At 45.3% G+C, this 24,050-nt stretch overlaps 1 protein-coding gene across 1 annotated transcript in view; it reads left to right on the top strand.

Annotated features, from left to right (window-relative positions):
• The first annotated feature begins 229 nt into the window (after nt 1–229).
• klf7b (Kruppel like factor 7b) overlaps nt 230–24,050 on the top strand; it is a 59,992-nt gene continuing 36,171 nt past the window's right edge. Inside the window, exon 1 of the mRNA XM_084179516.1 lies at nt 230–743. Coding sequence (XP_084035642.1) covers nt 642–743 — 102 coding nt within the window. The 5' untranslated portion in view covers nt 230–641. The remainder of the gene's footprint in view (nt 744–24,050) is intronic.

Below are 24,050 nucleotides of genomic sequence, written 5' to 3' on the forward strand. Positions count from 1 at the left end.
ATAGCTCACCTTTCACTGTCATGTATGGCCAGAGTGACAGCTTCACAGAGCCAATAACGGCTCTCCATTCGTTCTAACTCCTCCTTTTTACCTATTTTAGCGCCGCCTTAATTGGACGCCAGTGAGGTCCGTCAACCCTATTTACCTTACATGGTCACGCACGGAATTGACTGACAACAAACCACTCCCCCCTTCGAGTCCCTTGGCTCGCTCCACTCACTAGACAGCTAGCCCGAGCTAGTCGCCTGCTGAAGCCACAGCAGCCAGGGGAAAAAAGCAACCTGGAATTTATAGAGCGAAGATTGCAATCTGGTAATGCGGAAATAGATGGACTTTTCAAGTCACCGAGTTGGCATCCCGCTCCTGGACTGAAGACCTGATAGTTAGCACCAGAGAAAAAGGATTGCAATTCAGTGACACAGTATTCAACTATTATTTTATATTTCTTTATAGTGGTTATTGTGCGTATTATTTGGTTCCAGTGGCATATAGAGCGATACTTTCTGGTGCACGGACAGACGCACGAGGAGTATCTGAATAATATTTTTTTGTTAACCGTTTAGACCTACCATACACAAGTAGGATTGTCTTTTTTTCCCTCCAGTGGATCAAAGTAAATTGTTTTCAAATCGCGCATCAACATGGACGTGTTGGCGAATTACAGTATTTTTCAGGAACTCCAACTCGTGCATGACACTGGCTATTTCTCTGCGATGCCTTCGCTGGAGGAGAACTGGCAGCAGGTGACTTACTGCTTTTCCTTCACTGTATAACTGTCTTTACTTTTACTGTAGCAGCCTAGTATTTGTAAATCATCACTTGTATGCTGTGGTTACGCTCCGGAGCTATAGAGCTGCGGAGTTGCGGCGCTCACATGCCAGCCCAGCGCATGCTGCCTGTCACGAAAACAATCTCAACTTGATCACATCCGCAGGCAGCATGGTGTAGAGAGGACTGCTATGGACGGCTCTGTGTCCATCATTCCACCAAAGTACGCAATTTTCCAAGCCCCTAATATACTATCTAGTTTGTCTAGCTGTGCTCTGTCTTTTTCTGACGGCTCTAGATTGCATCTCGCCTGCCGATTGTGATAGTGTTATTCTGCAATGAATGACAAGCAATGGGCTTGTTGCGGACAAGTCTGCATTCTGCATGTTATTTGCATAGTAATACTGCTATAATTTTTAAGCACAAGACACTATTTGAATAACATTGTGATGATTTCTAATTACCATGGTTTTTAGTGTAGGCTATTGATTAGATAATGCAGAGGGAGGATCTATATGACCATCTGTCAGTTCTATTTGTTTTATTCATAAATAATGGAAACCAACCTGAGCGAGAGAGAGAGAGCTCGTGGCACACACACACTAATTACACGTCTGTCAGATGCGATTTGGGAAGGCACAGGGCAATTTGGGCATCGAAGATTAACACTTGACTAATAACAAGAGACTTGTTCTTAAATAATGCATCCGCATCTGTCAGATTACTTGTTTTTTTCAGTCCGTTGGTACGAGAACCGGCTCCCTATAGTGATACATAATATATTATAACCACCGAGACGCAAGAATGTGCGCGTGAGGGAGATAAGCAACTAGGCTGCATGGGGGGAATTGTGTATGTGTGTGTGTGTGTGTGTGTGCGCGCGCAGGTGCAGCGCGCGCAATGTGTGTGTGTGTGTGTGTGTGTGTGTGTGTGTGTGTGTGTGTAGTAGTAGCCTATACGGAAAGCACGGGGTTTTTAGTTTGGAAAAAAACTGTACATCAAATCTCACCAATGAGCCGAGTGAAGCCTGTAATGTTGCTGGGAAGAAGTAAACGAAGATCCACCTGTATTTGTCTCTATGGCGTTGTGACATGTCTCGCTCCACATAGGCTAACCACTCATTTATTAGAATGAAGTCAACCGAAGGGCTGGCAGTGGCACAGTGAGCACACAGGGCATGCACATGGCCAAGCAGGCACCCGTGCCAACGCTACTACCAGTCACCACTTATATTTGGGTGACTTAGGCTACTGACACGGATTCACGACTTGATACGATATTTCATAGAATGAGCTCAGGTATCTGTCTTTTTTAAAGATGGAAACTGGTGAGCTTTTGAGTGCTCAGCCGGTTTTACTTATGAGTCTGCACTAGAGGTCCATACTGCTGTGTGAAAGGCTGCACTTACCGGCTGACTGGCTGTGTCCACCAATTCATTGCCATTCCATGTGCTCAGCTGCAGGAAATGCATCGGCTGGTTATTTATCAGTGATGTTTGAGCGTGAAAATGATTCAGCATACCCCCTGAGTCTCTCTCTCTCTCTGGCTTTATTGGCATGGGAAACATATGTTTACATTGCCAAAGCAAGTGAAATAGATAATACAAAATGAACAGTAAACATTACACTCACAAAAGTTCCAAAATAATAAAGACATTTCAAATGTCATATTATGTCAATATACAGTGGTATAATGATGTGCAAATAGTTAAAGTACAAAAAGGAAAATACATAAACATAAATATAGGTTCTATTTACAATGGTGTTTGTTCTTCACTGGTTGCCCTTTTCTTGTGGCAACAGGTCACAAATCTTGCTGCTGTGATTGCAGACTGTGATATTTTACCCAATAGATATGGGAGTTTATCAAAATTGGATTTGTTTTCAAATTCTTTGTGGGTCTGTGTAATCTGAGGGAAGTATGTGTCTCTAATATGGTCTTACATTTAGCAGGAAGTTAGGAAGTGCAGCTCAGTCTCCACCTCATTTTGTGTGCAGTGTGCACATAGCCTGTCTTCTCTTTTAGAGCCAGCTCTGCCTACGGCGGCCTTTCTCAATAGCAAGGCTATGCTCACTGAGTCTGTACAAAGATTTCCTTAATTTTTGGTCAGTCACAGTGGTCATGTATTCTGCCACTGTGTACTCTCTGTTTAGGGCCAAATAGCATTCTAGTGTATCGTTTTCTTGTTAATTCTTTCCAATGTGTCAAGTAATTCTCTTTTTGTTTTCTCATGATTTGGTTGGGTCTAATTGTGTTGCTGTCCTGGGGCTCTGTGGGGTCTGTTTGTGTTTGTGAACAGAGCCGCAGGACCAGCTTGCTTAGGGGACTCTTCTCCATGTAATTCTGCTCTGCATGCATTATTTGGTGTTTTACGTTGTACACAGAGGATATTTTTGCAGAATACTACATGCAGAGTCTCAATTTGGTGTTTGTCCCATTTTGTGAATTCTTGGTTGGTGAGCAGACCCCAGACCTCACAACCATAAAGGGCAGTGGGTTCTATAACTGATTCAAGTATTTTTAGCCAGATCCTAATTGGTATGTCGAATTTTATGTTCCTTTTGATGGCATAGAAGGCCCTTCTTGCCTTGTCTCTCAGATATTTCACAGCTTTGTGGAAGTTACCTGTGGCGCTGATGTTTAGGCCGAGGTATGTATCGTTTTTTGTGTGCTCTAGGGCAACGGTGTCTAGATGGAATTTGTATTTGTGGTCCTGGCAACTGGACCTTTTTTGGAACACCATTATTTTTGTCTTACTGAGATTTACTGTCAGGGCCCAGGTCTGACAGAATCTGTGCAGAAGATCTAGGTGCTGCTGTAGGCCCTCCTTGGTTGGTGACAGAAGCACCAGATCATCAGCAAACAGAAGACATTTGACTTCAGATTCTAGTAGGGTGAGGCCGGGTGCTGCAGACTGTTCTAGTGCCCTCGCCAATTCATTGATATACAGTGGGGAGAACAAGTATTTGATACACTGCCGGTATTGCAGGTTTTCCTACTTACAAAGCATGTAGAGGTCTGTAATTTTTATCATAGGTACACTTCAACTGTGAGAGACGGAATCTAAAAAAATCCAGAAAATCACATCGTATGATTTTTAAGTAATTAATTTGCATTTTATTGCATGACATAAGTATTTGATCACCTACCAACCAGTAAGAATTCCGGCTCTCACAGACCTGTTCGTTTTTCTTTAAGAAGCCCTCCTGTTCTCCACTCATTACCTGTATTAACTGCACCTGTTTGAACTCGTTACCTGTATAAAAGACACCTGTCCACACACTCAATCAAACAGACTCCAACTTCTCCACAATGGCCAAGACCAGAGAGCTGTGTAAGGACATCAGGGATAAAATTGTAGACCTGCACAAGGCTGGGATGGGCTACAGGACAATAGGCAAGCAGCTTGGTGAGAAGGCAACAACTGTTGGCGCAATTATTAGAAAATGGAAGAAGTTCAAGATGACGGTCAATCACCCTCGGTCTGGGGCTCCATGCAAGATCTCACCTCGTGGGGCATCAATGATCATGAGGAAGGTGAGGGATCAGCCCAGAACTACACGGCAGGACCTGGTCAATGACCTGAAGAGAGCTGGGACCACAGTCTCAAAGAAAACCATTAGTAACACACTAAGCTGTCATGGATTATAATCCTGCAGCGCACGCAAGGTCCCCCTGCTCAAGCCAGCGCATGTCCAGGCCCGTCTGAAGTTTGCCAATGACCATCTGGATGATCCAGAGGAGGAATGGGAGAAGGTCATGTAGTCTGATGAGACAAAAATATAGCTTTTTGGACTAAACTCCACTCGCCGTGTTTGGAGGAAGAAGAAGGATGAGTACAACCCCAAGAACACCATCCCAACCGTGAAGCATGGAGGTGGAAACATCATTCTTTGGGGATGCTTTTCTGCAAAGGGGACAGGACAACTGCACCGTATTGAGGGGAGGAAGGATGGGGCCATGTATCGCGAGATCTTGGCCAACAACCTCCTTCCCTCAGTAAGAGCATTGAAGATGGGTCGTGGCTGGGTCTTCCAGCATGACAACGACCCGAAACACACAGCCAGGGCAACTAAGGAGTGGCTCCGTAAGAAGCATCTCAAGGTCCTGGAGTGGCCTATCCAGTCTCCAGACGTAAACCCAATAGAAAATCTTTGGAGGGAGCTGAAAGTCCGTATTGCCCAGTGACAGCCCCGAAACCTGAAGGATCTGGAGAAGGTCTGTATGGAGGAGTGGGCCAAAATCCCTGCTGCAGTGTGTGCAAACCTGGTCAAAACCTACAGGAAACGTATGATCTTTGTAATTGCAAACAAAGGTTTCTGTACCAAATATTAAGTTCTGCTTTTCTGATGTATCAAATACGTATGTCATGCAATAAAATGCAAATTAATTACTTAAAAATCATACAATGTGATTTTCTAGATTTTTGTTTTAGATTCCGTCTCTCACAGTTGAAGTGTACCTATGATAAAAATTACAGACCTCAACATGCTTTGTAAGTAGGAAAACCTGCAAAATCGGCAGTGTATCAAATACTTGTTCTCCCCACTGTATATGTTGAAGAGAGTGGGGCTTAAGATGCATCCCTGTCTCACCCCATGGCCCTGTGGAAAGAAAGGTGTGTGTTTTTTGCCAATTTTAACCACACATTTGTTGTTTGTGTGCATGGATTTTATAATGTTGTATGTTTTTCCCCCAACACCACTTTCCATCAATTTGTTTAGCAGACCCTCATGCCTAATTGAGTCAAGCTTTTTTTAAATCAATAGAGCATGAGAAGACTTTGCCTTTGTTTTGGTTTGTTTGTTTGTCAGTTAGGGTGTGCAGGGTGAATATGTGGTCTGTCATGCGGTAATTTGGTAAAAATACAATTTTACATTTGCTCAGTACATTGTTTTCACTGAGGAAATGAACGAGTCTGCTGTTAATGATAATGCAGAGGATTTTCCCAAGGTTACTGTTGACGCATATCCCACGGTAGTTATTTGGGTCAAATATGTCTCCACTTTTGTGGATTGGGGTGATCAGTCCTTGGTTCCAAATATTGGGGAAGATACCAGAGCTAAGGATGATGTTAAAGAGTTTAAGTATAGCCAATTGGAATTTGTGGGCTGTATATTTTATCATTTCATTGAGGATACCATCAACACCACAGGCCTTTTTGGGTTGGAGGGTTTGTATTTTGTCCTGTAGTTCATTCAATGTAATTGGAGAATCCAGTGGGTTCTGGTAGGCTTTAATAGTTGATTCTAATATTTGTATTTGATCATGTATATGTTTTTGCTGTTTGTTCTTTGTTATAGGGCCAAAAAGATTGGAGAAGTGGTTTACCCATACATCTCCGTTTTGGATAGATAACTCTTCGTGTTGTTGTTTGTTTAGTGTTTTCCAATTTTCCAAGAAGTGGTTAGAGTCTATGGATTCTTCAATTACATTGAGCTGATTTCTGACGTGCTGTTCCTTCTTTTTCCGTAGTGTATTTCTGTATTGTTTTAGTGATTCACCATAGTGAAGGCGTAGGCTCAGGTTTTCTGGGTCTCTATGTTTTTGGTTGGATAGGTTTCTCAATTTCTTTCTTAGGTTTTTGCATTGTTCATCAAACCATTTGTTATTGTTGTTAATTTTCTTTGGTTTTCTGTTAAAACATTTGAGATTTGACAGGGAACCTGAGAGGTCAAATATACAGTTTAGGTTTTCTACTGCCAAGTTTACACCTTCACTATTACAGTGAAACGTTTTGTCCAGGAAGTTGTCTAAAAGGGATTTAATTTGTTGTTGCATAATTGTTTTTTGGTAGGTTTCTACACTACTTTCTTTCCATCTATAGCATATCTTAATATAATTCAGTTCCTTTGGCTTTGATGCCTCATGATTGAGTATTGCTCTGTTCAAGTAGAGTGTGATTTTGCTGTGATATGATAGGAGTGTCAGTGGGCTGACTGTGAGAGACTGTGGGTTCAGTTCAGTGATAAAGTAGTCTACAGTACTACTGCCAAGAGATGAGCTATAGGTGTACCTACCATAGGAGTCTCCTCGAATCCTACCATTGACTATGTACATACCCAGCGTGAGACAGAGCTGCAGGAGTTGTGACCCGTTTTTGTTGGTTATGTTGTCATAGTTGTGCCTAGGGGGGCATAAGGGGGAGGGAATGCTGTCACCTCCAGGTGTGTGTTTGTCCCCCTGTGTGCTGAGGGTGTCAGGTTCTTGTCCAGTTCTGGCATTTAGGTCGCCACAGACTAGTACATGTCCCTGGGCCTGGAAGTGATTGATTTCCCCCTCCAGGATGGAGAAGCTGTCTTCATTAAAGTATGGGGATTCTAGTGGCGGGATATAGGTAGCACACAGGAGGACATTTTTCTCTGTTGAGATGATTTCCTTTTGAATTTCTAAGCTGTCTTCATTAAAGTATGGGGATTCTAGTGGCAGGATATAGGTAGCACACAGGAGGACATTTTTCTCTGTTGGGATCATTTCCTTTTGAATTTCTAGCCAAATGTAATATGTTCCTGTTTTGATTAATTTAATAGAGTGAGTTAGGTCTGCTCTATACCAAATTAGCATACCCCCTGAGTCCCTTCCCTGTTTCACACCTGTTAGTTTGGTGGATGTGACTACCAGCTCTCTGTAACCTAGAGGGCAACCAGTGGGTCCATCTCCTCTATACCGTGTTTCTTGTATGATGACAATATTTGTATTTCTGATTTCTTTGGTGAAGTCCAGGTTCCTGCTCTTTAGGCCAAAGGCAGATGACCTCAGGCCTTGGATATTCCAGGATGAGATAGTGAAGGCTTTGTGCTCCATAAAGTGTCCAGTGTTGTTAGTTGTATGGTTTGGCCTCAGACCAGTAAGTGTGAGCAGAGCCTGCTGGTCTGGGAGAGTGTCTCGCTGGTCTGGGCGGGGTGTCTGTTGATCTGTTTCTCCTGTGTGAGGTTTTGGGGCTGCGGTTGAGGGCGATGTCCTTTATGGTCCGGGCGAAGGTGGGCACTGCTGCCTTGTATAGGTGGATCTGGTCGTAAAGGCTGTTCAAGTCCAGGGTGGAGTGGTGGGCCAGGTAGACATTTGGTTTTGAGGCACAGTCACGGGAAATACTTGCGTTTACCCGCTGTATGGTAGCAGGGTGGGTCTTTTCGTGGTAGCTGGGTGGAGATAACCACTTGTGCATTGGGGAAAGTAGAATAAGCTTTTTCAATCACTCCCTTGAGTGCTGTGGCCACCCTTTCCTGCTGTGTTTGTGCCTGTGTGTATTATTATGTGGCTAGGTGATCTTAGTTGGTCCTCAGACAAAAGGTCTAGGGCGCGCTGGGTGTTCGGACACCAGAGTTTAGACACTGTGTGTTTGGGAAAAAGTAATTTTCTTGTATGTATTTCCTGTTTGAGTCCATAAGGAGTACAGTCTGTGGCTTGTGTATGTCCTTAGTGGGTGTGGGGGGGTCATCAGGAGGGCTATCAGGGTGGCAGACAGGGGGGGGGGGGTGCTCAGAGGGGGTGGGATCCCCTGGGCTTGGGGTTCTTCATTTGTTTGTCTGGCTGTGATGTCGAGGCTATGGTCAGGATCTGAGGTGGGCTGTTCTACTGGCTTCTCTGCGGGGGTGGCCAGCTCTCTAATGGATTGTTCTCTGTCACCCATCATTGTTCTCACCTTCTCCTCCAGCACTCTGATCCTCTCCTCTAGTACTCTGTTCTTCTCCTGCTCCTGCTCTTTCTCCTGTTGATGTTGTCTCACCACAGTCCAGAGTGCAGATATGTCTCTCTCCACCACCAACTCTCCAGGTCTGGTTAAGGGGGTGTGTTAAGGGACTGTTGTCTGGGTCTGTGCTGACTGGAGTGTGTTCACCTGCTGTTCCAGCTCCACCTGCCTTACCTCCAGCTGGGTGAATTTATCCTTCATTTCATTTTTCTTTAGTGATCCAATTGACATTTTAGTCATTTAGCAGACGCTCTTATCCAGAGCGACTTACAATTAGTGAGTGCATACATTTTTCATACTGGCCCCCCGTAGGGTTATCTGTGGGGTTATATAATGAAGAGGTCTGGTCTGACCGGCTCGGGGTGGGGTTATCTTTCTCAAGGGAGAGCTTCTCCTGCTGAGCTATTTATTTGATTAGACGAAAGTCCAGCTGAAACTGTTTGGGGTTGCGCTATACCAATACTGTTCCAGACTTGTAGAGATGTATATTGGCTGACTAGAGTCCTCATTGTCTAGTATCCTGAGTTTCCAACCATCGCTAACACCCCCACTCTTAACAGTGGGGTAGTGTGTTAATATAGCACTGTGCCATGCCAGGGGATGGTGTGGAAGATTAAGTTGCTTATGTTCCCATTTTTATAATAGTCAGCAAAAAGTGTTTCTTGATTTTCCATAAGGAGGTTATTTTTGTACTCTTTTCGTGCCTTATCATTTTTTACATCCAGAGGGTACTGTATGCTAATAACCTCTGAGCAGCAGGAAGGGGCTTCAAAGGCCTCTGCATTTGGGTGGGATAGGCTGTGGAACTCTCCTGTCATTGTTGGGCTAAAGGACTTCGACACCTCTCGCTTCACACCTCAGTGCTAATTGAAGTTGCAGTCAGATATACTGTCCTAGCAAGCTTGGTAGCCTTAACCTAGCCTTCAGTCCTTATTGCTTTTTTGTCACAAGGCTGTTGTTGTACATCATATATGTCCATGTGGTAACGTGTGTTTGTCATCTGTGTGTCATGTGTGTTTGCCTTGCTGGCTCTGACAACATGGTGCCATGTTGTTAGGAATGGCTGCCAGGCTGGCCTCCTGATAGGTTTCTGAGGACCAGGGGTCTGTAGGAACAGTACAGGGAGCCCAGACACATACTGTAGCCTTCTCCAAACCTAGCTGTGACCTGCTCCAAGTCTTTCTTCCATTACACTGCAGAACCATGCTCAAAGAGAGAGAGGAATACGCTGTAAAAAATATTGTGCTAGTTCCACTTTTAAAAAATGTAGGTAACTATTTGCATCAACTTTTTGAGTATTTCCAATATGATGTATTTTTTCGTATAATATACTTAACTTTTAGTGTTCCACAAACACTCATATATTAAGTTCAGCATTTAAAAAATGGCTAAGATCCAACTTAATTTTATCAAATCCAGAATGTTATTGTACATTTCTCGTCCTAATATTTATATATTTCTTGTATGGGGTTGATACATATTTCTTTAGGGCAAATCAAGTCTGAAATTACAGACATTAGAAGCCTTGTTAAACCTTTAATACACTACAAGTTTGCATTTCCTGCTGTGCATGAACATTCTCAGCAACATCTGTAGAGGAAGATGACTAGAGAGAGAGGAAAAGTAAATAAAGAGACGGTTGGGGGGAAGGGTGGCTCTGACCCGGTGGACCTCTTTTCTGCTAGATGTGTTTACTCATTGTTGGCTGGAGGAAATGGAGCCACTAGACCACCGCCAGCAGCAAGAGAGAGAGAGGCTGCTCGCAAATGGAACTATATTCCCTATAAAATGTACTACTTTTGACCAGACCCATAAGTAGTGCACTATGTAGGGAATATGGTGCCATTTAAAACTGCCTGATGTTTTTACTGGTGCAGTAGGATGGCTTGATAGGATAGGATAATGTCTACTCTGTCTAGCGTGGCCCTAGATCTGCCAGGCAGGCAGGAGAAGGTTAACGATAGGCACCCTTCCTTCCTTCCCTTGCTTCGACAGTAGACAAGATGGATGGCCGTTGCAGGCCCCCTGGTGAGCAGAGCATGAATCAGGCCTTAATGGACACGATATGGGTGAATTGAGTTTCAGTGCTCTTAGGCTGGGGATGGGGCTCCCGCTCTCCTCTTTCTTTTCTGAGTCCCTGTGGAGACAACACACTGCTACTGCTGGCTGGGCTGGCTGTCTCTCACACCTGGCTTGAACAAAGACAGACAGACAGACAGACAGACAGACAGACAGACAGACAGACAGACAGACAGACAGACAGACAGACAGACAGACAGACAGACAGACAGACAGACAGACAGACAGACAGACAGACAGACAGACAGACAGACAGACAGACAGCATCATCGCTATTCTGTTCGTCCTCTGTAGAAAGGGAGGGATTATTTCGGCAGTGACCATGAGGGGGGTTCATTCAAAGAGCGGCTGTTTGTGCACCAAGAGGGCCCCTGTTGTCTCTGTCTCCCACCACTAACCAACCTCACACAGACAGACACATTTTCGTCTTGACTGCTGAGTAGGTTGTGATGGGTAGGGGAGGTTGGAGAGCAGGTGTGTCTCCCTGGGGATTGAGACAGGAGGAGAAGTAAACAACAGGTGAGACACCTCGTCCAATTAACCAGCCTCACCTGAGACACAGTGTGGAGACAGACAGAGAGAGAGAGGGAGGCATGATGTCTGCCTGTGTGTCTATCTGTCTGGCTCTCAGTCTGTATGAGTGTGTCTGCCTGGCTGGCTGGCTGGCTGGCTGTTTTTCTGCTTCCTGCTCAGGCGGTATGTGTCCTCTCCTTCTCAGACAGTACCCATATATTTGTGGGCTGCAGTGAAAATGGGTCACCCTGTGCCTCTCTCTCTTTCTCTCTCCGCCATGCCTTGCAGTCCCGTCTCTCACATTTTGGGCTGCAGCGTCTTTTATAAATCCTCCTTTTTGTTTTCAGAACGTCTCTTTCAGTACCTTCAGGAATTTGAAGCATGCTCTCTAATTGATTTGTTTTCACTGGGCCGTATTTTTAGATCACAGGCTGTGTGTGTTTGATTAAAATGCACATACAGATATAGGATCTTACTTTGATCACCCTGTTGTTGCAGGAAATGTCCTTCATAGCAGGAAATGCAAAGTTGTAGCTAGTGTATTCTAGGTTTAAAAATGTTAGACTTGATTTGCCCTAACTAAAAATGTATAAAGGCCTACAAAAATGTAGATTAATTATAATACACACAATAATTCAAATGTCCTGTTGCTGCAGGATTATTTTCCTTCTGTGAGAAACTGGTCAAATTAAGATCCTACACATGTAGCTAGTCCTGCACTGTCAGTAAAACCCTTTGAGCAATGGCAGAAATACAGGTTTCGCCTGAGAAATTGCAGGAAAAGATGAGTAAATGTACCTAAAATAATCATAAATGACTCTATAATGATCTGACTGTGTGACAGGCTGGTCTTGGTATTGTAAGCCCCCCATTCCCTAGTACAGGTACTGCTGGTATTGTCCTTGTGAAGATTTGGAGTGACAGTGGAATTTGACCCAGGCTGGTTCCTGTCCTCTGTTAGGTCATCACAGAGTGACGCTGAGACCCCTGTTTTTGAGCCTCACTGTAACCGCATCCATCCCCTCTATCCATCTTTCCCTTCATCCGTCCTCTGCTTCTCTGCATTCTGCCTCCACCCTGCCTCTCCCTGCATCTCTCTCCCTCCTCTCTGCCCTCTCCCTCCATTCCTCTCCCTCCTCTCTGCCCTCTCCATCCCTCCATCTCTCTCCCTCCTCTCTGCCCTCTCCCTCCATTCCTCTCCCTCCTCTCTGCCCTCTCCCTCCATCCCTCTCCCTCCTCTCTGCCCTCTCCATCCCTCCATCTCTCTCCCTCCTCTCTGCCCTCTCCCTCCATCCCTCTCCCTCCTCTCTGCCCTCTCCCTCCATCCATCTCCCTCCTCTCTGCCCTCTCCATCCCTCCATCTCTCTCCCTCCTCTCTGCCATCTCCATCCCTCCATCTCTCTCCCTCCTCTCTGCCCTCTCCCTCCATCCATCTCCCTCCTCTCTGCCCTCTCCATCCCTCCATCCCTCTCCCTCCTCTCTGCCCTCTCCATCCCTCCATCCTTCCCACCCTGCCTCTCCTTCCATCTCTCTCCCTCCTCTCTGCCCCCTCCCTCCACCCCTCTCCCTCCTCTCTGCCCTCTCCATCCCTCCATCCTTCCCACCCTGCCTCTCCTTCCATCTCTCTCCCTCCTCTCTGCCCTCTCCCTCCACCCCTCTCCCTCCTCTCTGCCCTCTCCATCCCTCCATCTCTCTCCCTCCTCTCTGCCCTCTCCCTCCATCCCTCTCCCTCCTCTCTGCCCTCTCCCTCCATCCATCTCCCTCCTCTCTGCCCTCTCCATCCCTCCATCTCTCTCCCTCCTCTCTGCCCTCTCCCTCCATCCCTCTCCCTCCTCTCTGCCCTCTCCATCCCTCCATCTCTCTCCCTCCTCTCTGCCATCTCCATCCCTCCATCTCTCTCCCTCCTCTCTGCCCTCTCCCTCCATCCCTCTCCCTCCTCTCTGCCCTCTCCCTCCATCCATCTCCCTCCTCTCTGCCCTCTCCATCCCTCCATCCCTCCATCCTTCCCACCCTGCCTCTCCTTCCATCTCTCTCCCTCCTCTCTGCCCTCTCTCTCCATCTCTCTCCCTCCTCTTTGCCCTCTCTCTCCATTCCTCTCCCCCCTCTTTGCCCTCTCCCTCCATCCCTATCCCTCCTCTCTGCCCTCTCTCTCCATTCCTCTCCCTCCTCTCTGCCCTCTCTCTCCATTCCTCTCCCTCCTCTCTGCCCTCTCCCTCTATCCCTCTCCCTCCTCTCTGCCCTCTCCATCCCTCCATCTCTTTCCCTCCTCTTTGCCCTCTCTCTCCATTCCTCTCCCTCCTCTTTGCCCTATCCTTCCATTCCTCTCCCTCCTCTTTGCCCTATCCTTCCATTCCTCTCCCTCCTCTTTGCCCTCTCTCTCCCAGGCTCTCTCCCAGGCAGCTGGCTGACCTACAGACTAGATCCCAGCAGCTTTGTGAACTCGGCCGTCTGAGAGAAGACTCTCTCTCCTCCTCCCCCTTATTCTCCCCCAGTCCTGTCCTCCAGAGTAAAGGCTGCAGGCAGCCAGCTAGCCATCCACAGCACAGCCGGTGCAGCATGCTTGACTCTCTCTTCCCTAACACAGGGATTTGAGCCCGGCCCGGCCGCCCGGGGAAGCAAAGTTTGACAAGATAATGAATTGCTATGCATGCATATTCGCCGCTGCAGTTTTTTGCATTTCCCAGCCCAGTAACTCTCAGAACAGTGGCAGTGGTGGAGTGTAGAGAGAGAAAGGGAGGGTTAGGGTAATGGAGTAGAGAAAGCACAATACCATTCAAAATAGATTCAGTTGGATTTGGGCTACGTAAGTGTATCAGAGGCCTATTTGGAAGTGTATCAGAGCCCCCCCCCCCTCTCCCCCAGACTTAGAGAATCCTTCCCCCCACTACTACCTCCCAGTGACCCTGTGAACAGTGAACTATGCAAGCAGCCTGCTTTAAATTTCAGCTTTTATTGCCGGCCCTGCCTGCCTGTCCGGTCCAGTCTGTGGTGTGTTGAGCCCTCCTCCCCTCCCCTCATCTTCCCTCCTCTCCCTTTCTCTCCTCTCCTCTGGGCTTGGTCTGCCAGAACTACAGTTACAGTTATGTAATCCACAGTGGAGTGCAGCTGGTTTCTAACAGCAGAGAGGCCAAGCACTGGGGAGGGAAGGAGCCCTCAGGAGCCCAGGGAGAGGCAGGGGGAGGTGGGGCGGTGGGGTGGGAATCCCCCAGCGTAAGGGACGGAGGCGGGGAGAGAGTGGAAACACCTGGATGGCTTAAGTGCTGGAGCCATATTGTGCTGTGGTTCTGTTTTTATACTGTTTTTATATTTCCACAGCTGTGTGTGAAGGGGCTAGACATGCATGTGTGCTCGGATGCATGCACGCACACACACACGCATACACACTGCTTTTTTACCCTGTTGTAACCACTTAGCGTACTTCCTCTACTACTCTTCTCTTCCCTGTGAAACTGCACTCTTATGGCTCAATCAACACTTCCACACGCAAACTCCACACTCCACTCCAGCTCTCCACTGAGTAGCTCTCTGAGGACCAAAACCAGTCAGACAAGTTCTATCTCTTTCTAAAACATGATAACGCCTCTTTGAAAAAGAGCCCTCTCATTACTGCACTGCTGATAAGTGGTCAGAAAGTGAGGGCCAAGCTCAGCGCTCCTCTGTGGAATGTTACCGCAACAACCCAGCTGTCATTGAGTCATCATCAGTGCCCTGTAATTCACATGTCACAGTGTCTGTGGGAGTGGATTAAGGTCTGCATTACTCAACTTAACCTACACAGTCAGAACTACAGTAATACCACCACCTCTTTTCCCACAGACTGATTCCAGTCAAATTACTGTCTGGTAAGCATCTTTGGGTTTGAATAAATGGCTATAAACATGCTATGCATTATTATTATCTATCACTGATGCACTTTATGGCCCAGCCCCAAACAGACAGGAGTTATATGGGCCACTTCTGATCTGATTAAAGAACCTTACAATTGATTCCTCCTCAGCTAGTTGGTTTTCTTTGGGCTGTCTCATTTATATGGAGTTGTTGAGCAATGCCAGGCTTTACAAGGGACATGGGCCCAGCCAGGCCTGGACAGGGCAGGGTAGGGCAGACAGTATTGAGTCATCCTTCTATCCATCCCACTAGCTTCTTGTTGTTATCAGCTGGGGCTGGGAGGGAGCTGTGTAATGCCATAATAATGCCATAAAGCCAGGCCTATTGTACTGGGTATTTCCTGTGTGAGCAAGCTCCTCTCCCCTGCTGCTTCCCTATAAAAGATCAGCACTATTACAGACACACACACGCCATAGGGGATCTCCTCACTTCCTGTGACTAGGGATGAATCAATGGCAGCGTCCTAAAAGGGTGCCATTTGGGATACATACAATGAACTGGGTACATGTGGGTGTGTGGTACGCTTTCGCACAGTACACTTTGGCCCTGTGTTATCCTTCTGTGGTGTAATGGCTTTTTGTGCTGGCTGGGCGTTTCTGTATTGGGTGTGCATACTAGGTGTGCATCCGTAATGGCACCCTATTCCCTTTATAGTGCACTACATTTGATCAGGGCCCTATGACCAAAGCCCAAAAGCAGTGCACTACTGTATATAGGGAATAGGGTGCCATTTGGGACTCATCCTAAGCCTGGATGTATCCACCCATCATCCACAAACACACACCCGTCTCTCTCAGCAGAACACAGCCAACACACCATCAGCAGCTGACTGCAATTAGGCTCTAGTCTGGGGGAGAGAGGTAGGTTTCCCTTTGAAGTGGGGACCCTTTTTACTGAAGCACCGCTGTGTGTGTGTGTGGTTAAGTTCATGTTGCGCTGGTTAGATTGCATATCTCACCTGACTCCACCACTCCACCGGTGCGATGAAATGTGACACTCACGCCATAACATCTGTTTGAAGATTTTTGAGAGAGCGAGAGAGAGAGAGAGAATTGTAAAACAAACAATACTCTGCATTAAAATGATAATTACTCAGTAAGATCGATTAAAATCAATTCTCATACAGTGGAGATATATCCTCCTCCAATAGCTGATGTTGTAATACTGTTAGTTATTTTAATCAATGTATTCATGTTTTTCTTATTTCCTTTTTCCTTTGAATTCATTCATATTAGCTTCTTAATTAGAAACCATTCAAATCAGACACAAGCTCATGGGAGCACGTAATTCAGCAGGCAGGTTAGCCCAGCCCACAGACAGAGGTTATGTCCCAAATGGCACACTATTCCCTACATAGTGCACTACTTTTGACCAGGGCCTGCCATTTGGGACAGCCATTTGGGACGCACACATACTGAATAAGCCATTTACTGAAATTGAGCATATATTAGATATGAAACAGCACAATAAGTACACTGGCTCTCGGAAAATGAAACAAATGAACTTGATATAAATGGGTAGTCTGACTCTGGTCTCCCAGAGCCACAGCTTAGTGTATAAAGCTATAGGCTTGATCTTCAAGGATGAATGGTGTGCTGTATAGAGGTGAAGGACTGGAGAGCTCGCTGCTCGCTCTGCAGGATTAGATTACACACTTTAGAGGGAATTTTCATTTCATCTTTACGTTTCTTTATATCAAATGGATGTTTGGATGGTTGGTTCACTCTGCTAGCTCTGCATATAGGATTGTCTTTCAAGATATAGTATCTGTCTGAAGAAGCCCTCAAACTGCTGATGTACTGTATATGGATCTGATGACCCCAAACAGTACTTTTGTGTCTGAAATCCATTTTGTTCGCTGACAGACAGGACAGGGAAGGTCATTGAACTTCCCAAACAGTGCAGGGGTGAGAGGGAGGCTAGCCCTGGCCTGGCCTGTATGTGTCAGGCTCAGGGGCTATACAGGGGCCATATTGAATCAGTAGCACATTGGAGAGGGAGAGAGAGCACACAGATCAATTTGCAATCCAAACAAGCCATGTGAGCCTGGCTGGATCCTCTGTAAGGACTGAGAGGACAGCGTCAGCGTCCCAAATGGTCGCTATTCCCTTTTGACCAGGGCCCATGAAGCTCTGGTCAAAGTAGTGCACCATTTAGGGGATAGGGTGCCATTTGGGGACGCAGCCAGCATCACTGCCAGGAAGCTACGGTAATGGCTGGCTGACTGCTGAGGTTTTGTTTTAGGGCAAACAATACAATGTTGTGGTGTTGAAACTACTTCACTCAGTAAGTGCAAAGTCACTTTAAAAAACAGGGTTTAGCCAGGGTTGAGGTCAATTCATTTTTCAATTTAGTCAACGGCAATTCTTGAATTGAAAGTGCCATTTATGTAATGAGTTGGAATCTCAAATCCTGAATGGAAGTGGAATCGACCCTAATCCTGCGATCGACTGAATTGAAATAGAATGGACCCTAGCCCTACTTGGAGCAGCAAGATGGAGCTAAAGGTGTTCAGTGTAACTGTAATAGATGGTCTTATGTAAGTAGTATGTGAAGGGGGAGTGAAGCTACACAGTATCTACCCCTGACATGACAACATCACACATACAGTGCCTTGCAAAAGTATTCATCCCCCTTGGCGTTTTTCCTATTTTGTTGCATTACAACCTGTAATTTAAATGGATTTTTATTTGGATTTCATGTAATGGACATACACAAAATATTCAAAATTGGTGAAGTGAAATGAAATAAATGACTTGTTTCAAAAAATTAAAAGAAAAAAATAACGAAAAGTGGTGCGTGCATATGTATTCACCCCCTTTGCTATGAAGCCCCTAAATAAGATCTGGTGCAACCAATTACCTTCAGAAGTCACATGATCTCAGTATATATACACCTGTTCTGAAAGGCCCCAGAGTCTGCAACACTACTAAGCAAGGGGCACCACCAAGCAAGCGGCACCATGAAGACCAAGGAGCTCTCCAAACAGGTCAGGGACAAAGTTGTGGAGAAGTAGGAGATTAGTCCCGTGTAGCTGTGAAAAAATGTATGCAATTACTAACTGTAAGTCGCTCTGGATAAGAGCGTCTGCTAAATGCTTAAATTCTAAAATGTAAAAGTACAGATCAGGGTTGGGTTAAAAATATCCGGAACTTTGAACATCCCATGGAGCACCATTAAATCCATTATTAAAAATGGAAAGAATATGGCACCACAACAAACCTGCCAAGAGAGGGCCGCCCACCAAAACTCACGGACCAGGCAAGGAGGGCATTAATCAGAGGCAACAAAGAGACCAAAGATAACCCTGAAGGAGCTGCAAAGCTCCACAGCGGAGATTGGAGTATCTGTCCATAGGACCACTTTAAGCCGTATACTCCACAGAGCCGGGCTTTACGGAAGAGTGGCCAGAAAAAAGCCATTGCTTAAAGAAAAAAATAAGCAAACACGTTTGGCGTTCGCCAAAAGACATGTGGGAGACTCCCCAAACATATGGAAGAAGGTACTCTGGTCAGATGAGACTAAAATTGAGCTTTTTGGCCATCAAGGAAAACGCTATGTCTGGAGTAAACCCAACACCTCTCATTACCCCGAGAACACCATCCCCACAGTAAAGCATGGTGGTGGCAGCAACATGCTGTGGGGATGTTTTTCATTGGCAGGGACTGGGAAACTGGTCAGAATTGAAGGAATGATGGATGGCACTAAATACAGGGAAATTCTTGAGGGAAACCTGTTTCAGTCTTCCAGAGATTTGAGACTGGAATGGAGGTTCACCTTCCAGCAGGACAATGACCCTAAGCATACTGCTAAAGCAACGCTCAAGTGGTTTAAGGGGAAACATTTAAATGTCTTGGAATGGCCTAGTCAAAGCCCAGACCTCAATCCAATTGAGAATCTGGGGTATGACTTAAAGATTGCTGTACACCACCGAAACCCATCCAACTTGAAGGAGCTGGAGCAGTTTTGCCTTGGAAGAATGGGCAAAAATCCCAGTGGCTAGATGTGCCAAGCTTATAGAGACATACCCCAAGAGACTTGCAGCTGTAATTGCTGCAAAAGGTGGCTCTACAAAGTATTGACTTTGGGTGTGGTGAATAGTTATGTACGCTCAAGTTTTCAGTTTTTTTGTCTTATTTCTATTTTGTTTCACAATAATAAATATGTTTTATCTTCAAAGTGGTAGGTATGTTGTGTAAATCAAATGATACAAACCCCCAAAAAATCCATTTTAATTCCAGGTTGTAAGGCAACAAAATAGGAAAAATGCCAAGGGGGGTGAATACTTTCGCAAGCCACTGTACAGGACCAAGGACAGTCCAGGGCTACAGCCTGCTGCTCACTGGGAGAGAACTGGTCACAGAGCTAGGAACACAGACTCCCACACACACTACAGACACACAAATTCTCATGCACACTTGACACACACACCTACACTCTAAAAAGTAAAGGTTCCTGGAGGATCCTTTAGGTGTTCTTCAAATTGAAACTGTGGGGGAACCCCTATAAGTTCTTCACATAACTATTTAAAAGGGTTCTTCAACTAACCCCTTTTAATGGATCCTCAAAGAACCTTTTGAATAACCCTTTGGGGTTAATTTTGAACTACTCCCCCCCCCCCCCCCCCTCCCCTATTATTATTAGTAGTAGTAATACGCCTAACAATAACACAATATTTTAGTTGTCAGTGTTTATTATGATTTCAGTGGCAAAGCAGAATTAAAAAATCTAAATATAAGGTAAACTCCCAGCAGAGCCCCAAGTCCAATGGTAATATCCTCTGGCATGTTGATGTTGGCATGTTGATGTTAATGTGCTGATGTTCTTCGTATCCATAGTCATAATGATTTTGCAGTATATGGTGATCGAACAGGTTTCCTGTTATATTCATCAGAGGTGTAGGGAGGGTGAAGTCTGTGAATCCAAAAAATAGTAATTATACAGATGATTAACAAAGCATGCACACGACAGTATTCATACCTTAATTTTTGTGGTAAATGTGAATGAAAATAATTATTTTGATAATGGTTTTCATACACATACCTTGTCCATAATGTGGAGGCCTATGGGATTTTTATTGAAGAGGCAAGGGAGGAGGATAGTACATGTGATCTGCATAACATACCAATACCAATTGACATACCTTTGTATGCCTCCGCGTCTGTAAACCTGCAGACACAGACACAAAAGTGAGCAGTTCAGTCATCTGCACCCAATACAGATAGCCTTCAACATATTCTTATAGCATACATATTCTTACCTCTTTGTTGATTGATATCCATTGACTTGTATCCATTTTCTGTTTTGCGCAAATATGAAAACATAGACGGTATCATCATAAAACAATATGAATTTAGATCAAAGGGACAAACCTTACCTTAAATTGAGGAGATCTTTACATTTTTCAGTTAAGTGCCTGCACCTGCTGTCCTTTCAAATTCAAATCCAAATGTTTCAGTTGGGCAGTTAGGTTCCTGCAAGAACCCCCACCAACTAATGAGGTTCCTCGATGAACCCCACCTCCAATGGGGTTCTTGGAAGAACCTTTTGGGTGCAATTTTCAGTGCCAAGAACCCTACGGTTCTTCAAAGAACTTTGAGGATCTTAGAAGAACCCTTGTTGAACCCCTAATTTTTAGAGTGTACACCCCCACACACATGCACATAACTTGACTCATACACCGGCACACGCACGCACGCACACACACAGACGCACACACTGAGCTGTTATAATTCAGGGAGTAGCAGGTACCCTGTTCCCTCTACGTATGATTGCATATGGACGTCAGCACACTGATGGGAGATCAAGATGTTTTCACAGCCTCAGATGGAGAGAGAGTGGGAGAGCGGGTGAGGAGGAGGAGAGTAGAGAGGAATGAGGGGAGAGGTGATGCTGGAGATGAGGGGGTTTCATTTGTCTGGGAGCTTCTCAAGTGAATGTCAGCCCTCCGGGCGCATTGAGAGGAGGAGTGGAGATGGAGAGGGGGAATGGAGGAGCGTGGGTGTGAGGAGTGGAGAGTGAGAGAGAGACAAGAAGGCAGAGAGAGAGAGAGGAGGTGAAAGACAGAGGGAAAGATGAGCATGGCGGCTGCTACATCTTTATGCATGAGGCTGTGAGGCTGTGCGTCTCTCCTCAGTCGATGGAGAGAGAGGTAGCTCTGCTGCTCCACTCAAGGGTTTGATTAACAACCACAGAGGAGCCAGTCATTTTTCCTTCCTCCACACTGGCAGACAGACACACACACACACACACACATATTTTCTTCGCTCTCTTCCTCCAACACCCAACCCACAAACTCACACACACACATACACCCAACCCACACACACACATACACCCAACCCACAAACTCACACACGCATACACCCAACCCACAAACTCACACACACACACATACACCCAACCCACAAACTCACACACACACCCAACCCACAAACTCACACATACACCCAACCCACAAACTCACACACACACCCAACCCATACACTCAGACACCCAACCCACAAACTCACACACACATACACCCAACCCACAAACTCATAGAAATAAATAGAAAACAATCCACCCCCAGTGAGTGCCATTTGGAGAAACCAAGGAAAGTCACGGCATTACTCTCCCTTTCGTCATTTCCAGAATCACTCTACCTCCCTCTCCTCGGGTATGCTTTATGTAGTGTAACAGAATGCACAACTCTGTATTCCACACCTGAGCACCATGTACATAAAGAGCAGGCGAGCGTTAGCGTTGCAACTCATAAATAATAGATAATGGTGTCCTTGTTGTTTTTAAACAGCTCTAAGCTGAGCTTCAGAGGTGTCTTAGAGAGCTGAGAGAGTGGGAGAGACAAAGAACTGAAGGGCATTTCTGCATAGAGAGAGAGAGAGAAGTCTCATGTTTATTCAACAGCTCATGGGGTTGGGAGGGGTGCTTTGGACTCCCACGCTGCTTTCTGTCTTTCGCCATCTGCATCTCTCTCTTTTTCTCTTTCTTTCTCTCTCTCTCGCTCTTTAACTCACTCTCTCCGTCTCCCTCTATTTTCACACTCTCTCTTGCATGCTCTCTCTTTCTCTCTCCTTTTCTATAATTCTCTCCCTTTCCCTTTCATTCACTCTGAACTTGACTTTCTGGAGTTTCCCTCTCTATAAAGGCCATTCTTGACAACCTCCATATGGAAATATAAACATAGAAATGTCCATGTAGATCTGCCTCCACACACACTAATGCTCTCCTCAGACTATGTTGTGATAGTCAATGTTGACAGCAGACATTTTCACCAAAAGATATTGTCCTTGCTCTGTCCTGAATTACTCTTTAGATTCTATAGAGGTCAGGATGTATTTTTTCTCTCTATTCACTCTGTAGCAACAGTACACAGACAAACACACACACACACACACACACACACACACACACACACACACACACACACACACACACACAGTGTTTCCAGTCAGTGCAGAGTCAGATGGGTTAAAGCTGATTATGCTAATTCACAACAGACTGTTGCTAGGCTGCGGGGCGGGCAGGGCTGAGCTCATTTGTTTGTTTTCATATCAGGTGGATGATGAAAAGGGCCCGCTGGACACACACAAACACATAAGAACACATACACTGGTTGTTTGAGCTGGTTGAAATGGACACATTCTGCGGTAAGGAGGTGTTGATTAGTAACAGTATTTGAAGAGGTTTAAATGGCCTTGAAAATAGGTCACTTTAAAAGCATAATGGGTGTATGTGCAATGATTGCTTGTGCATGTGTTCGAGAGCGAGAGAGCGAGAGAGGGAGAGAGAGAGAGAGAGAGACAGAGAGAGAGACTCTGATGGCCTTGTGACCACCTGGCTGAGCTCCAGACACCCATTGTGTCAGAACCTGCTTTGTTTCTGGCTGCTCGCTTCCTCTCTCTTTTTTCTCTCTCGTCTTCTTTTTCTCTCTCTCCATCTACCCCCCCTCTCTTTCTCCTTCTCCACAAAGGTTGGCACAGTTTGCCCTCACAGCCCTGTGCCCGAGTTTAGCTGCTCTACCCAGCAAATGGATGGCGAGAAAATAAAAAGGGCAGATGCCCCTCTGGCAGGCAGTCAAGGGACTGGTGCTTTTTGTGAAACTCCCGACCCGTGGAGCCTGTCGTTGTTCATTTTGGCACGGCTCACTGTAGTGGGGAGAAACAGAGCTGTTCCACTGCCATTTCCCACTACCGCTAACTCACATTAGAAAGAAGGGTGGGACTAAAAACAACAAGATAACTCATTTAAAATATACTGTCTGTAAAATCTATATAGGTTCAGAACTTTTGGGAAACAGCAGAGTTAAAAATATATGGCAAATAGAACTCAAACTGTATGGTGTTCAGAGATAGATGGGAGGGGTTGAGTGGAGCTGAAGGGTGGAACTAAACACAAACAAAAGATAACTATTGTAAAATACACTGTGTCCATAAAATGTATATAGTATGTATAAGCTGGAAGTAGAAGCCTAAGTGTTGTTGTCCATTAGTTTACTCCAATTAGGGGAGGGGGGGTAGGGTTAGGGGAAAATAATAAAGGAAAATATATGTTTAACAGATATCTATTAAAAGATATACAGTACCAGTCAAAAGTTTGTACACACCTATTCATTAAAGGGTTTTTCTTCTAAAATATATTTTGATTTGTTTAACTATTTTTTTGTTACTACATGATTCCATATGTGTTATTTCATAGTTTTGATGTCTTCACTATTATTCTACAATGTAAAAATATAGAAAAACCATTGAATGAGTAGGTGTGTCCAAACTTTTGACTGGTAGTGTAAATATGGGGGATTGGAAATGATGCAGACAATTACATTGATGGAAGCTACAATCTATCTGCAATATTAAAGCTGATCTACCCCCAAACTTTTTTGGTAAAACTATTTTTTTAATCACATTAGAAAAATTAGTCTCAAGGATGGACTCGAGATTCATATGACATCATCTGCAGAGTGATGTTAGTGTCTACGTGCACAGTCATGCATGAGTTTTAGTGTGTGTGTGTGCATGAGTTTTAGTGTGTGTGTGTGCATGAGTTATGGTGTGTCTGTATGACATCATCTGCAGAGTAGAGGATGTTGACTGAGCTACAGGAAGTATGTGTG

This window comes from Coregonus lavaretus, assembly GCF_964263955.1.
Source record: "Coregonus lavaretus genome assembly, chromosome: 16".
NCBI classification, from domain to species: domain Eukaryota; kingdom Metazoa; phylum Chordata; class Actinopteri; order Salmoniformes; family Salmonidae; genus Coregonus; species Coregonus lavaretus.